The 13,912-nt window shown below is 43.1% G+C and overlaps 1 protein-coding gene across 2 annotated transcripts in view; it reads left to right on the forward strand.

Moving 5' to 3' along the window:
• The window catches only part of LOC109956402 (metabotropic glutamate receptor 8-like), an 81,893-nt gene that overhangs the window by 24,538 nt on the left and 43,443 nt on the right, over positions 1-13,912 (forward strand). For both annotated transcript variants that reach the window (XM_020593486.1, XM_020593487.1), the window contains exon 3: positions 1,742-1,958. In XM_020593486.1, coding sequence (XP_020449142.1) covers positions 1,742-1,958 — 217 coding nt within the window. The remainder of the gene's footprint in view (positions 1-1,741; positions 1,959-13,912) is intronic.

Consider the following 13,912-nt stretch of genomic DNA (forward strand, 5'->3'; position numbering starts at 1 on the left):
TCCAGAGATGCAGTTGGGAGATGGGAGAAAGTTGTAGAAAGTCAACCATCACTGCAGCCCTCCACCAGTCGGGGCTTTATGGCAGAGTGGCCCGACGGGAGCCTCTCCTCAGTGCAAGACACATGAAAGCCTGCATGGAGTTTGCTAAAAAACACCTGAAGGACTCCAAGATGGTGAGAAATAAGATTCTCTGGTTTGATGAGACCAAGATAGAACTTTTTGGCCTTAATTCTATGTGGTATGTGTGGAGAAAACCAGGCACTGCTCATCACCTGTCCAATACGGTCCCAACAGTGAAGCATGGTGGTGGCAGCATACTGCTATGGGGGTGTTTTTCAGCTGCAGGGACAGGACGACTGGTTGCAATCGAGGGAAGGATGAATGCGGCCACGTACAGGGATATCCTGGATGAAAACCTTCTCCAGAGTGCTCAGGACCTCAGACTGGGCCGAAGGTTCACCTTCCAACAAGACAATGACCCTAAGCACACAGCTAAAATAATGAAGGAGTGGCTTTACAACAACTCTGTGACTGTTCTTGAATGGCCCAGCCAGAGCCCTGACTTAAACCCAATTGAGCATCTCTGGAGAGACCTGAAAATGGCTGTCCACCAACGTTTACCATCCAACCTGACAGAACTGGAGGGGATCTGCAAGGAGGAATGGCAGAGGATCCCCAAATGCAGGTGTGAAAAACTTGTTGCATCATTCCCAAAAAGACTCATGGCTGTATTAGCTCAAAAGGGTGCTTCTACTAAATACTGAGCAAAGGGTCTGAATACTTATGACCATGTGATATTTCAGTTTTTCTTTTTTAATAATAAAAAAATTCTGTGTTTTTCTGTCAATATGGGGTGCTGTGTGTACATTAATGAGGAAAAAAAATGAACTTAAATGATTTTAGCATATGGCTGCAATATAACAGAGTGAAAAATTTAAGGGGGTCTGAATACTTTCCGTACCCACTGTATATGTGGAAAAAGATGGTTTTCCACTTGAATTACTACTTGTTAGTTTTAATGATTGTATCTGCAAAATGTCATCTCACAGCGTGTGTTCAGTGTTGTCTTAAAGTGAGTGTAGTCATGTCACTGTGATTTTTTTTAAATTCACTAATATCCAGTTGCAGCTCTACTTTGCCATTGTTTCAGTCACAGCTACAATCAATGTAACTCGGCACTTCCTGGACTAATGTTTCACATTAAAAGCCTTTTATTAGTCAAAGGTTATACAGTAGTTTTTTTGTTTCTTTTGAGAAAAACACCTGCAGGACTTGTTTCCTTCACTGTAGCTTAACAGCACAGTAGCTGCAACTGCAAATTACCGATACTGCTGTTAATGGAACACCCAGAATTAATGGTATTTTAATGTTTGCTTGCTGTTTGACAATGTGGCCTTATGGACATAAAGCAGACTGAATGACTCAACAACTGTGGCCAACAGCTACATGGGACATTTCTCACTGCTCTGGCCAACAATCCATGCAACAGGGACACTATTTCTAAATGACGTGTTCTCCTGCACTGTCTTTTTATTAAGCTAATATTGGCCGATCTGTCAGCCTGGCTCTAGTGTTACTGTTGTTACCAGTGTGATTTTGGGAGGTCAGGTTTGGACTGAAGTGATCGGTGTGAAGTCGCTGGTCACCTTGGATGAGAATGATTTACAATGTCATTTGAATGGTCTGAACAGGTATGACTACTGCTTTTAAGCTAACGGTTAACCCCTCTGTGTCTCTACAGATCCCCCAGATCAGCTACGCCTCCACTGCTCCAGAGCTCAGCGACAACACGCGCTATGACTTCTTCTCCCGCGTGGTTCCTCCGGACTCCTACCAGGCACAGGCCATGCTGGACATCGTCACAGCACTGGGCTGGAACTACGTGTCCACGCTGGCCTCTGAGGGAAACTATGGCGAGAGTGGTGTTGAGGCCTTTGTCCAGATCTCCAGAGAATCAGGTGGGAAACCTCAAGGTGCTGTCCCCTATGAACAGTCACTCTGAATGCTGTGGTTAAAGGATAATGCCAACGATTTTCTTTTGTTTATTTATTTTTTAACATGCCACAGAGACTAAAAGCCACAATAAATGTGTTGTATTCACTGTAATATGTGTGAATCCAGAGCTTGGCTTAGCTCATTGATCTGTGCCTCCATTGTTGTCCAGCAGCTATTAAAGACTCACCAATGAACCACACGGCTGCACTGGGTGACATGTTTGTTCCTCAGGAAAAATGTGAGGCTGGTTTGTTTTCAACAAAAAGCTCCGAAGACTGAGAACAGCCGTCACTTTTTAGTGTCTGAAGGAAGAAACGGTCACTGATCTCTGCTCATTTACACACTCTGCTAGCTCTTTGTGCTACACATGACAGTGGGCCTCGCATTTTTCCTGAGGAACAGACCTGTCACCCAGTGCAGCTGTGTGGCTCTCTGGTGGGTCAGAGCTCTACCGCACATGTCAGCAAGCTAAGCTGGACTCACACACACATTACGGCGTGTCGGCCTTGTCCTTAATGCTGGCCGTGCTCCCGCTCGGAGTACTCTGACGAGTGAACAGGAGGAGAGGACACGTGTTTGCCTCCTGGTGTAATTACAGCAGAGGTTCCTCAGATGGGCACTGAGGTTATCTGACCCAGCTCCTGTTGGTTAAAATTATTGTGTTATTGAGCTCTGACGTGAATGTTTGTTGGAGATAAATGGTGTGTGCAGTTGTTAGTTCAGGTTTGTGGCTCTGCTGGGTTTCATGGGTGAATCAGAGGCTGCAACCCTCCTCATCCTGTGTGGGAATCACCATCTTGCATTCAACAATAATCTAAGCATCAAACTACAGAGCGTGGAAGGAGCCATAACTAAGTGGTGATCAAAATATAATAATTCATGGCCTGGTATTAATAATTTGTGCTTTTCCTCTAGCTTAACTTTCCACTGTGTCCTGTTCTGCAGAAAATATTAACACATGCATTAGTCTAAGGTATGAAATGTGATTAACACGTAGAGCTGAGATATGAATCACTGTATTTATTATGTGGCTAGACACTGATGAGCATCATGCTACAGCTCAGGTTTCCTCTTCCAAACAACATCCATCCCTTCAGTCATTCCAGATGGCACTGGGCAAGTGACAGGGTCCACTCTGGACGGCCTGCCAGTCTGACACATAGAGACGCTCCCAATCACACCTACGGGCCATTTACAGCAGTCACTAGTCAACCTAACCTATGTTTGGACTGCGGGAGGAAGGCAGAGGAAACCCACCGTGTTGACAAAGAACAGCTCTGAATGAGTTTAGTCTATAAAAAAAACAACAAGCATATTGAAAATGCAATAAAAAGTGATTTTTCATCTCCTGCCTGACACACACACTCGTTCTCTCCATCACTGGAAACCTGATTACAACCTTCCCGCTGTAGTACTACATATTTACCTGGGCCTGCGACACTGCTGTAATCTCTGTGTAAATGGCAGCAGTAATCATGAAGAATAGCCACGACCGAGGCTTTTCAAGCCTCAGATTAATAACGAGGCGCTGTGCAGAGAGCAGCTGTGTCTCCAGTGTGGGATCGGTGAGCTTTCGTCTCTGCTGCTGAAGCTGTTCTCTGCGTGCGTGCGCAGACACACACGCTGCTGCACATGGCAATGTCTTCATTAGCAGTCTGAATATGTATAATGTCGACGGGACTGATCTGTGAAGCCTCTGAACTGCTGCAGGAGCCGCAGGCTGCACAATTCATGGACCAAACAGGCACCATAATCACAGAAGATGTATTGATTAGAGCTGATAGCTGATTAGCTGCTAATGAATAGATTTTTGGGAAGCACTTCTTAATTGAAAATACAGCTGCTTTGATTGAATTATCTTCCACTTTAGCTCGACCCAACAGAAGGCAGCCTTTTTTTTTAAACGTATTTAAACTCTTGGTGTGGAAAGTCCCAATGTGTCACAGGAATAACGAGCCTCATTAACCTCAGCCTCAGCTATGCCCTTTCACAGCTGTTTAACTGTTTAACGGCAGCCCTGTTCCCCCCTCTGCTGAGTGTCTGGCTGGATGCAGGTGGCTGTAAGATTCACAGACCTTCTGTTAATCCTTTTGGAGCTGTTGTGGACATAAAGGTGGTCAAGGTTGTGTAGGAAGGGCTTACAGCTGCCTCAAGGTATGATCAGCTTTGGCATAAATTTATTATAAGATGTGTGTTGGTCAGCTCTGTGTGTGTATAGTTGCTTTCAGTGTTCAGTGTTTCTCCTCTGTTTCATAAAAGAATCTGAGGTTGCGATTGGCTGCTGGTGACCACTTGCATGATGACACATTGTGGTCAAACTCTAAAACTGCGACAGCCACCACAGAGACATGACATGGAGACAGCATAAGCATAGAGGAGGGAGGTAGGAAAGGAAAGGAAGGAGGATGTAGAGGAAGATTTGAGATGATCAAGTAGGAATGAAAGAAGGAGGAGATAAAGAAGGAAAGCTCGAGGCAGTTAACGAGCTGGTGTCATCACCCTTTTTGGCCTGTTTTGTTTCCATGATACCGGCTCTTTAAGGAAAGGCGAGGTAATGGATGCTGATGGAAGATGGGAGGGGAGGCAGTAAAGGCAGCGGCAGAAGAAAACAGGCACATACTGAGTCAAATTGCTTCCTGTGTCCCCTGATCCAGCTGCTGAGAGGTTACCAGATGTTACTGATGCGTGTAACCCAAGGCCCACAGAGAGCTGCGCTAATGGCTGCAACATAATACAGGATCACTGCTGCTAGTCTCCATGACAACAGCCGCAGATCTCCCTGCAGCTCACTGAGCGGCTCGCAGACGAATGGCTATAAACACTGTGGTCTCCCCCCAGAGTTGAGCCCATCAACAGGTTAAGATGTGTGCGTCAACCTGCGGGGGGCGGAGCCCTGGACAGCTGACAGGTGGACTGAGCCTCTCCGCTGGCTGTGAGGTCGCCAGCTGCTCCCCTGGGCTGCTGGGACAGTAGTTTCACCTCAGCAAGTGAGTTCACACCTAACTCTAAGAGGACCTGGCAGAAGACTGCAGGAGTGTGTTTGTGTATAATGAAAGTGCTGACTTTAAAGGAACATTCCACTCATTTTTACACGTAAAGGTCCATTTACTGGTAATGCTTGTCCTACTCTCCCTGTGAACACTGGGTGCTGCTCATTTGTCCCATTGTTTCCCTCAGTTGCATCTTATCCTCTTTTCATTCTTCTTCAGCTCAGTGTGCTGCTGCATCTCTGCGTTGGTGGTGATGCTCCCAGTTCATCATCAGTGGGTGACACCTGGACCACAACTGTGTGGCACTTTGAATCCTGTTGGACAAAGTCCCAGTTACAGTCAGTGTCCTTGTGGTTCGCTCTGCCATGAGTCCAGGTGGGTTGACTCGGAGGTGGCTGTCTGCACGGGGTTAAGATAGTTGGTTTGTGCCGGGTCAGCTGGCAGACGACAGCAGTGCACCCCAGAGAGTCCGTGACCTCGCTGACGGGGGATGCAGTCACAGATTAAAGGAGCATATTATACATAATATCACTGCAAAAACAGTCTGTTTGTCCTCAAAGTTCCTCGTCTGAAGTTCCCCCTTCACACTTCAATACAAGTAGGAAATTAAATAATCATTTCCTCGGCTTGGTAATCCTGTTATCCACAGACTAAATATCTTTTCTTGTCCATTGCTTTTGAAGTCTTTGAACTCTTTCTACCATCAGCTGCAGGGTTTTTTCTCTGAGGCTTGAACTGAGCACAGACATTTAAACCAGCCTCTTCCCCCAAATCAGAAACAGCCAGATTCAAAGAGACAAGTTTTGTTTATGTTTACGGTTATTCTACATCTCGGTGGGGATGGTTTGCATGTCTCAAAAATTTTTCTTTGTGGTCATTTTGCATCTCCTTGCAGTTGTGCATGTGAAAAGCTTCAGTGGCATCTGTCGGCTGTTGCTGCAGCTTGTCTCAGAATTCCAGAGAGCTGCTTTTTTGTTTTTGTCTTTTGAGTGTCGTTTGCTGTCATCCCAAGGCTGAACAGTTCATGATAACCACAGCTGCTTCATGACAGGAGGAGCTCGGTGACAGGCTCTTGAATTTAAAACGTGAAAGCGCTAAAACCACCAAACAATGAAGGAATTAACACTGAACATGTCACCGATTCCACACCATCAAAAAATAGACAAATTTCCCCTGAGAACATTCATCCCACCTGCAGAAATTCATTTTAATTTCTAATGGAGAGTCTAAAGATACCAAGTATGTCAGACTGAATAATGAAAAAATGTGTCAGTTATTTATGAAGTTATTTATGGGTTAGAGGATTATGTCACTGTCCAGTAAAAATACTCAAGCATAACTTTGTTAAGAGCATCCAGGCCACTATGTAGAGAAATAACAGCTAAACCAGGGAGGTTTAATGTCAATAATATCTATGGGAAGAAAGACTGGGACTTTCACTGCAAGAACCTGGACACAGTAAGTAACAAAACCTCTCCCCAACTTGTAACTCCTTCACAGAAGGATGAACCACGAGCAGTAAACTAGCCAGAGAAGGACATTTCTGGATTTTTATTATCAGAAACTCAACTCTGAGAGAACTAAAGGACAAATTTAACACAAGACTGTAATAGTGGTGAACATGTTTTATTGAGTATAACAGAACTTTATTTATATATAATGTAGAGACTAGCTGAGAAAAGAGTAGAAAACACTGAAGTTACTATATTTTACAGGCAGGCTCTTGTGTGCTTAGAGTTCTCATTGGATCATTGACAAGATTCAGCCCATGGATGGATTAGTGAATGGACCCACCGGGCACAGGTCAGGGGCCCAAGGCATCAGGGACCCCTGGACCAAAGCGTCTGTGTGCAATGACTGGTAATATTTCATGTTATAAAGTCAATCAAATGACTACAAAGAGATACAAAACCAGTATAACAAGACACAGACTGACTACAAGAACATGCAGGTCGACCTCATAAGGCAAAAACAAGTAAAATAAAATAACCACAAAGATGCAACATCACTAAAAAGAGAGTATAAAACACCGACACACATCACAGCAAAAACCTCAGGTCTGGGTCCTAGTGGACACGACTTGGTTTTTATAATTCCTGTTATTGTGATGATTATACAGCATCAGTCAACAGGAAACTGACAGTTTCAGTCAACTGTCAAGAAAAAAGATGCGCGGCAGCTGACGACATGATTTTCCCACCGACTCTGACTTAACGTTTGATGTTTTAATAAAGAGAAAGTGTCGCAGGCTGCAGTTCTTTTCTTCTAAACTCGGGCACAGATATTCCTCTGTTCAAAAGGCTTCCAGTCAAAAAGGCATTGTGTGTGTGTGCAGCAGATTAAATGAAGGAAGTGATGGTGTTGTATTTTCACTGATGTTCTCTTAGCTCAGTCGCTGTGGAAAAACTCTCCTGTCCTTTCACTTTCTGAGAAGTGTTCAAGCCTGCAGGAGATAAACTGCTTTCCCTTCTCTTCTTTCTCTTGTCTCCTCAGCCTCTTCCATTTTCCTTCTCTACTCCTTATCCCTTAAACTCTTTTTCTCTTATTCTCTCTCATAAGACACGAGTTCCTGTCAGCTCACGTCATTTTGTTTTTTACCACTCCATCTGCCATTGATCCAAACTTTCTAATGTTCTTGTTGTCTTTCATTTCTCCATTTTTCCCTGAGAGCAGCGTCTTCCTTCTCTGCATGCAGTGTGTGGAGCGTGTGAATATTTCATGGCAAGTGAATTCCTCCACCTTACATCCCTCGAGAATAAGCTAGCAGAGCAAATCAGTCATCTGTAGTCACCATCTCACCTTTCCTCAGACCAATAAAACACTTGGTGTCTATTAGCAGCAGCCAGTTGAACACGAGGTGAGAGATGGCTGCAAAAAGCATGCCAAGGGAGCTTGGCCTCAGACATTCAAGAACAGGATTAACCTTTATTTTCACAAATGCAAAATATATAAAAAGGATAAGAAAGTAAAAACAAACAGAAACAAAGAACACAGACGTTGAGTTGAAATGGAGAACTTCCAACATCCTTCTGGAAATGCAATGTCAGCTAAAGGAATTGATCTCACCATAGTGAGCTGGGCTGGCATTTACAAAGTACAGTTAGGACTTTACTTTTAAAGGATGCCTCCAGTGTTTTCAACCAGTATTTGCTGGAGCGATTAGCTTTGGCTTCACTCCTACACTCACACAGAACTTGTATTGGTGTTGGTGATAATACAGTTGTGACTCAGTGGGGCTGTTACTAGTGTATTCTTCTTTTGTTTAAGAATCTTGGTGTCACTGGTTGGACAACTGAGCACACCCAGCTCTCAGAGGTGACCGCCACTACAAGCCAGCTGGGCCTCCTACTGTTTAACCTGAACAAACACAATGCAGCTGTGTGTCAAGACAATATCTGCTCTTGGGTGAGGACAGGGTTCAGGGATGCTTTGTTTTAAGGTCTGGAAAATGGTGCTGCTTACTGTGGGCATGGCCTGACACCCCCTCTTTGGGGCCAAATAATGGGTAGACATCATTTAACTCGTATACTGTGCTTCTATGTGAATGGTTTCCCATTCTTTGGCACATTTCATTGTGTATTATTGACTAGTTTCAGTAGTGTTAACTTTATGAGATTCTTAGCCCAAAAACAAAAGGAAAGGGATTCTTTCCCATTTCAGGGAAAGGAACAGTTAAGCTTAATATATTAAATGTAGAAAAAGAATCTAAATGTACTGATGAGTGGTGGCTGTTGCTCAGGAGGTAGAGTGATTGTCTCCTAACCGGAAGGTTTACGTTTCAATTCCTGGTCTCCCAAGTGTCCTTGAGCAAGACGCTGAACCCCCAGCAGCCAGGCGGTGACTCGGACTGATGAAGGAATGATTGTTAGAATTGTGTGTAAAAGAAGGACCATATGTTAAATACAACCTAAATGGACGCACACATCTTCAAACTTTACCTTAATGTCACATCAGTGGTCTTTTGACTTGCGTTGTGGCTTCATGATGATGTTTTCTGTCTCTGTCAGCTGTCACAGCAGTGCCTGAATGTCACAAATTAAGCTGTTTGTTGGCCCGTAATTGCAGGTTTTTACCAGGAAGCTCAAACTTCCACAGCAACTCTGCAGCATATCAGGGGCATTTCAGTAACAGCAAATTATAACTCAAATTATTCTGTGGCCTTTTTATGGCATGCATTTAAATCAAAGTGAAACAAGGACCCTATTGTGAGGCCTTTTTGTTCTTTTGGTATCAGAGTCCTCAGAGTGAGGGATGAGGTTTGATACATGCTGCCATCCCTGAATACATCATCAGCTGCAGGAAAGCCAGAGTGCTTCAATTACCCAGAGCTCATTAACAATGATGAGGACGCACTGTAACAGAAATTACAACAGTTTTACAAAGGTTTCTTTTTGTGTGCCTTTGTCAACAGCTCTGTTCAGAGGAAGCCCAGTGTTTCATTTGCAAATGCCACGCTCACTTTGACTTTTTACAGTACAACTTTTTTGTTGGTTTGTTTTTGTTGAGTCAAAAATAGAAAAGCTCCTCACGTGTTAGACTTAAGGTGGCCCATTTATTATTGACTGGTAGCTACATCACTCAAAAAAAAAAAGAAGCATAAAATGTGATTTACAGTCAGAATTTTAGAAGATGAAAGTGGCAATCAGATGGACTTGGAGTGGAGCTAGGCTAACAGTTTCCCCCTGCTTCTAGTCATTGTGATAAGCTAGGCTAAACCTGTCTTATTTTGGTATATGAAACCATCTGGACCATCTCTGATACTACCAAGCTAACATAAAAATCTGGTAGGTAAGACCAGCTCTCTAGCAAACAAATGTTGCCTCAAAAGCAGTCACCGTCAGTGAGCATTTGTCAGGGCTTGTCTTCCCAGCGTGTCCTGCACTGTTGCCATTAGTTGGCCTCTGTTGGTGGCATTTCAGCATCAGCAGTCAGGCCTCATTGTGGGAGAGAGGCCACTCTGATTGGCTGTTGAGCTTAGTGAATCAATGGACGGGAAGCCCCTTAAACCTGTTGCTGCACTGTTCATGATTTCACCCATTTAGTGCGGTTTCTCTTTGTCTTTCACCTCCACAACCTCCTTTCTTCTTCCACAGCCAAAAGACCAAGGGCAGAGAACAGCAGTGTCTTTTGTAGCTGGTGATGCATTGTCCATTTTTATATACAGTCTGTGTTGTAGAGCAAATGGCATTAGCATCATTAACATCATTAATGTTTAGCGAAATCTTACTCAAGCATCTTAATTTGGTCAGCCTTTCAAATGCTACTTGGCAGAATACAGTTTTACATCTCAAACATAGGAAAGCCTTAAGAGCGCCAGTGTATCAGAACCCATTTTAATCCATGGAAGCGCTCACAGCAGCGTCATGACGACGTGTATTATGGAGGATTATATGAAGCAGTGTGTAAAGCTATGCCACTGTCCAGTTTCCCAGCATCCTTTGATGAAATCCTGGCTGGCCACTGAGCCTTAGCCACTTCTGTCTGTACGGTGACTCCAGTGTGTGAGTTTTATGCAGCACAATGCCATCTATGCTTGTTGTACTTTATGGTTTAGTATCATACTGCTTATAATCAAAAATTACGTTCATAACTGAATTCAGTTTGTCATGATTAGATGGGAGTGGATGAGTCCTTGTTTCAGTAACTTCTGAATCAAAAGAAATGATCCCGAGCAGCAGGAGACAGCTTCCCCTCGTGTGTCGGGTGAACAGGGATGAATGGTTTGTTCTCCTGCGACAGACCCAATGGAACAACCCTGAGAAGTGTCACACAGGTCCTGGCTGTGTCACAATGATGTGCTGTTGCAGTGGATTTCATCACTGCTTCCCGCTGTGAGAGGACAGACCCACCCCACGCCGCTCCACCTGTTCAGCCAGCAGCAATGCAAACGGAGGGTAACTGGTGATGTGTGCTGCAGAATGTGCAGGTTTCAAACACAGTGGAAAACCTCAGGAAACTATGAAAGACAGAAATCAGTGCAAGGCAGAAGCACTTGAGTGGAGACATGAAGAATGCATTGGACACATTAAAATAACAGCTGTACAATAGCTTTTGCTACTTCTGAACACCTGCTAAAGCCAACCGGTGCCGATTCAGACCTGTTAAACCAGCCAACCTAAATAACTGTTAACTTTGAATGACTGACAGTTTATTGATTTCTACTGACTCCAGACTTGAGGAAAGACTCGCAGTCAGGAAGGTGCTTGGCTCTGCCGTGGACTGAGAGCTCTGGGGACACACTGCTTCACTTGTTTTATCTGGCTTTCAACACAAGGCTGCGCATGTGTTACCCAGGAAACCTTTCATGGTCCGGTGTTCAGCAGCTCAAAGGCGAGGAATGAAAGAGGCAAATGGGCACATACGTATTTGGTGGAGGAGGCAGCGTTTACACAGCAGTAAACACTCATTGCCATGGTGAAATGTTAATTGAAAGGTCAGCATGAAGGCTTTACCAGAGGCTTTAATGATATCTGCTATTACCCATAATTCCATTAGACGGCATGCCTTTGAATGTTCCCGGGTGTGTTTATGTGGCCCTTCTTTGAGTTTGGTCGCTCCCGCTTGAGAGTTTCCTCTGCTCCTCTGCTAAGTTAAAAAGCTCAACAAAACGGTATTATTCCTTCTCTTTGGCTCATTGTCGCCTCTAATACACTTAATTTCATTCCACATCATTAAAACATCATTGCATTAGATCTGGTGTTTGTGTGTGAATGATGAAGGCCTCGGCTTCAGATATCTAGTCTTCTAGCTCACACTTACAGTTTGGACCAATAATACTGAAGCTCTTTCCCACTGTTCTATCCAGTGGAGAAACATTCAGATACATGTATTTAGGGTTTACATGTTTGCAAAGCCAGACCAACAAAAATCCTCAAACAGCGGCCAGGATCTTCATGTATCAGCCACGGCTGACCCATTTTCTTGACAAATTCACTGTGTACTTAGTTTATTGTTTGTCACTGTTAAGCTGCTGCCAATAAAACCCAGCGCCTGCTGTTTCAAATTAAAGGCCTTACAAAGGTTCAAAGGACTTAGTCACTGCCTTTGTAGATGTTTAATTTGACAGAAATCCTTGAAGCCTTGAGTTTGAGGTGCAGTTGCTTGCAAACTGACAGACGTATTTTTTAATTATCTAAAACCTGCTGCTGTACTTGCACAGTCACACATATTAGAACATTTTTTCCACATTTAATTGTACAAAGCACATTGTATTTTTGGCCCACTTCTCAACATCTGAAAACCCCATGAACAGGTTGCATGAACATTTGGTGGTTTGATATGGAGCCATAGATTTTTTTTCAACAGTTTTGTGACATTTGTGGAGAGGTTGTGGCTCAGGAGGTAGAGCGGTCATCTCCTAACTGGAAGGTTGTCAGTTTGATTCCCAGCTTCTCTATTCCACATAGCAAAGTGTCCTCAAGCAAGACACTGAACCCCCAGTTGATGCCATCGGTGTGAGTACAAATGGGTGAATGGCCAAATAGTGTGAAAGCGATTTGAGTGTGCTGTAATGCTGTAAAGCGCTGTACAAGTATAAGACCATTTCCCATTTAAAAATATATTTTCTCATGAACTTGAGCACTTACTGTGTACATTTTACAGAGATAAAATCCATGAATTCATTTGTTTTGTTTTAATCACTGTGGTCAAACAGAAGGTCTCATATAGAATAAAATACAAATAAAAAGTAAAAAAAACAAAAACAAAGAATGATTATGTTCAAATGATGTCAGGTGGCTTCTCTTTACTGAATTCTGATTTTTTTTTTTTTACAATAAATACATGTATATACACAGTGTTCAGTGAGTTGACTCCAGCAGCTCAGAGCAGAGATGCTCACTGCAGAACTTAAATCCTCATCCTGTTGAAGCAGTAGGGATTTTCTTATCTGTTTCGTTCCAGCATCTGTGTGTGTGTGTGTTGTAAACTGTACTTGACAACAGTTCATGCAGAGCCTGTTAAGTGATTATTTCCCACTTTTTCATCTTAAGTTATTTTAGTGGATTTGAGCACAGCCAGAGAAATGTCAGTGGCAGATTTTCCACTTAGGTTTTTTCTAGTGGAAACGTCTCAGCTGAAACCAAATTTCATTAAAATAACACCGCATGTGTGCGTGTCCAGCTGTCTTTGTTATTTCCACAGCTATCTGCAGGAGTTCCTTTGGGAAGCCCCAGAGAACCTCTCTGGTTTGCCCCACACTGTTTGGCCTCATACAGATGATTATGGTTAAGATTTGTGATTTTTATGATTATACGAGATAGTTTCACAGGATTATGTCTTATGTTTATGTCTCATGTGCTAAGTGTTTCTGTAATCGAACTAAGAGCGAGCCAGAGTTGAGACGTACTGGACTAACAGTCCAGTGATGGTATTAGTATGACAACTGTTAAATGGGTAATTGAGGGGATATGCAAACCATTAACCCATGTTTTTAACATGTCGTTTCGACTTGGGCAGTTCCCCAATAATATGAAAATAGCAAAGGTTATTCCACTGTATAAATCTGGTGATAAGCACAACTTCACAAATTATAGACCGGTTTCTCTGTTGTCACAATTTTCAAAAATCTTGGAAAAACTCTTTAATAACAGATTAGATACATTTATTGATAGACATAAAATCCTCTCTGATTGTCAGTATGGCTTTAGGTCGAACCGATCGACATCTTTGGCCATTACCGACCTGATGGAGGACATAACAAGTGCTATGGATGAGAGAAAATACACGATGGGAATATTTATTGACCTAAAAAAAGCATTTGACACAATCAATCATGAATTATTAATGGATAAGTTAGAAAAATATGGGATCAGAGGAATAGTTCTGAACTGAATTAGAAGTTATTTGACACAAAGGCGTCAATTTGTGAAGTTGGGTGAATACCAATCAAGTGAGCTGGATATTGTATGTGGAGTGCCTCAGGGTTC

The sequence above is a fragment of the Monopterus albus genome, unplaced genomic scaffold (assembly GCF_001952655.1).
Source record: "Monopterus albus unplaced genomic scaffold, M_albus_1.0 scaffold19.1, whole genome shotgun sequence".
NCBI lineage: Eukaryota > Metazoa > Chordata > Actinopteri > Synbranchiformes > Synbranchidae > Monopterus > Monopterus albus.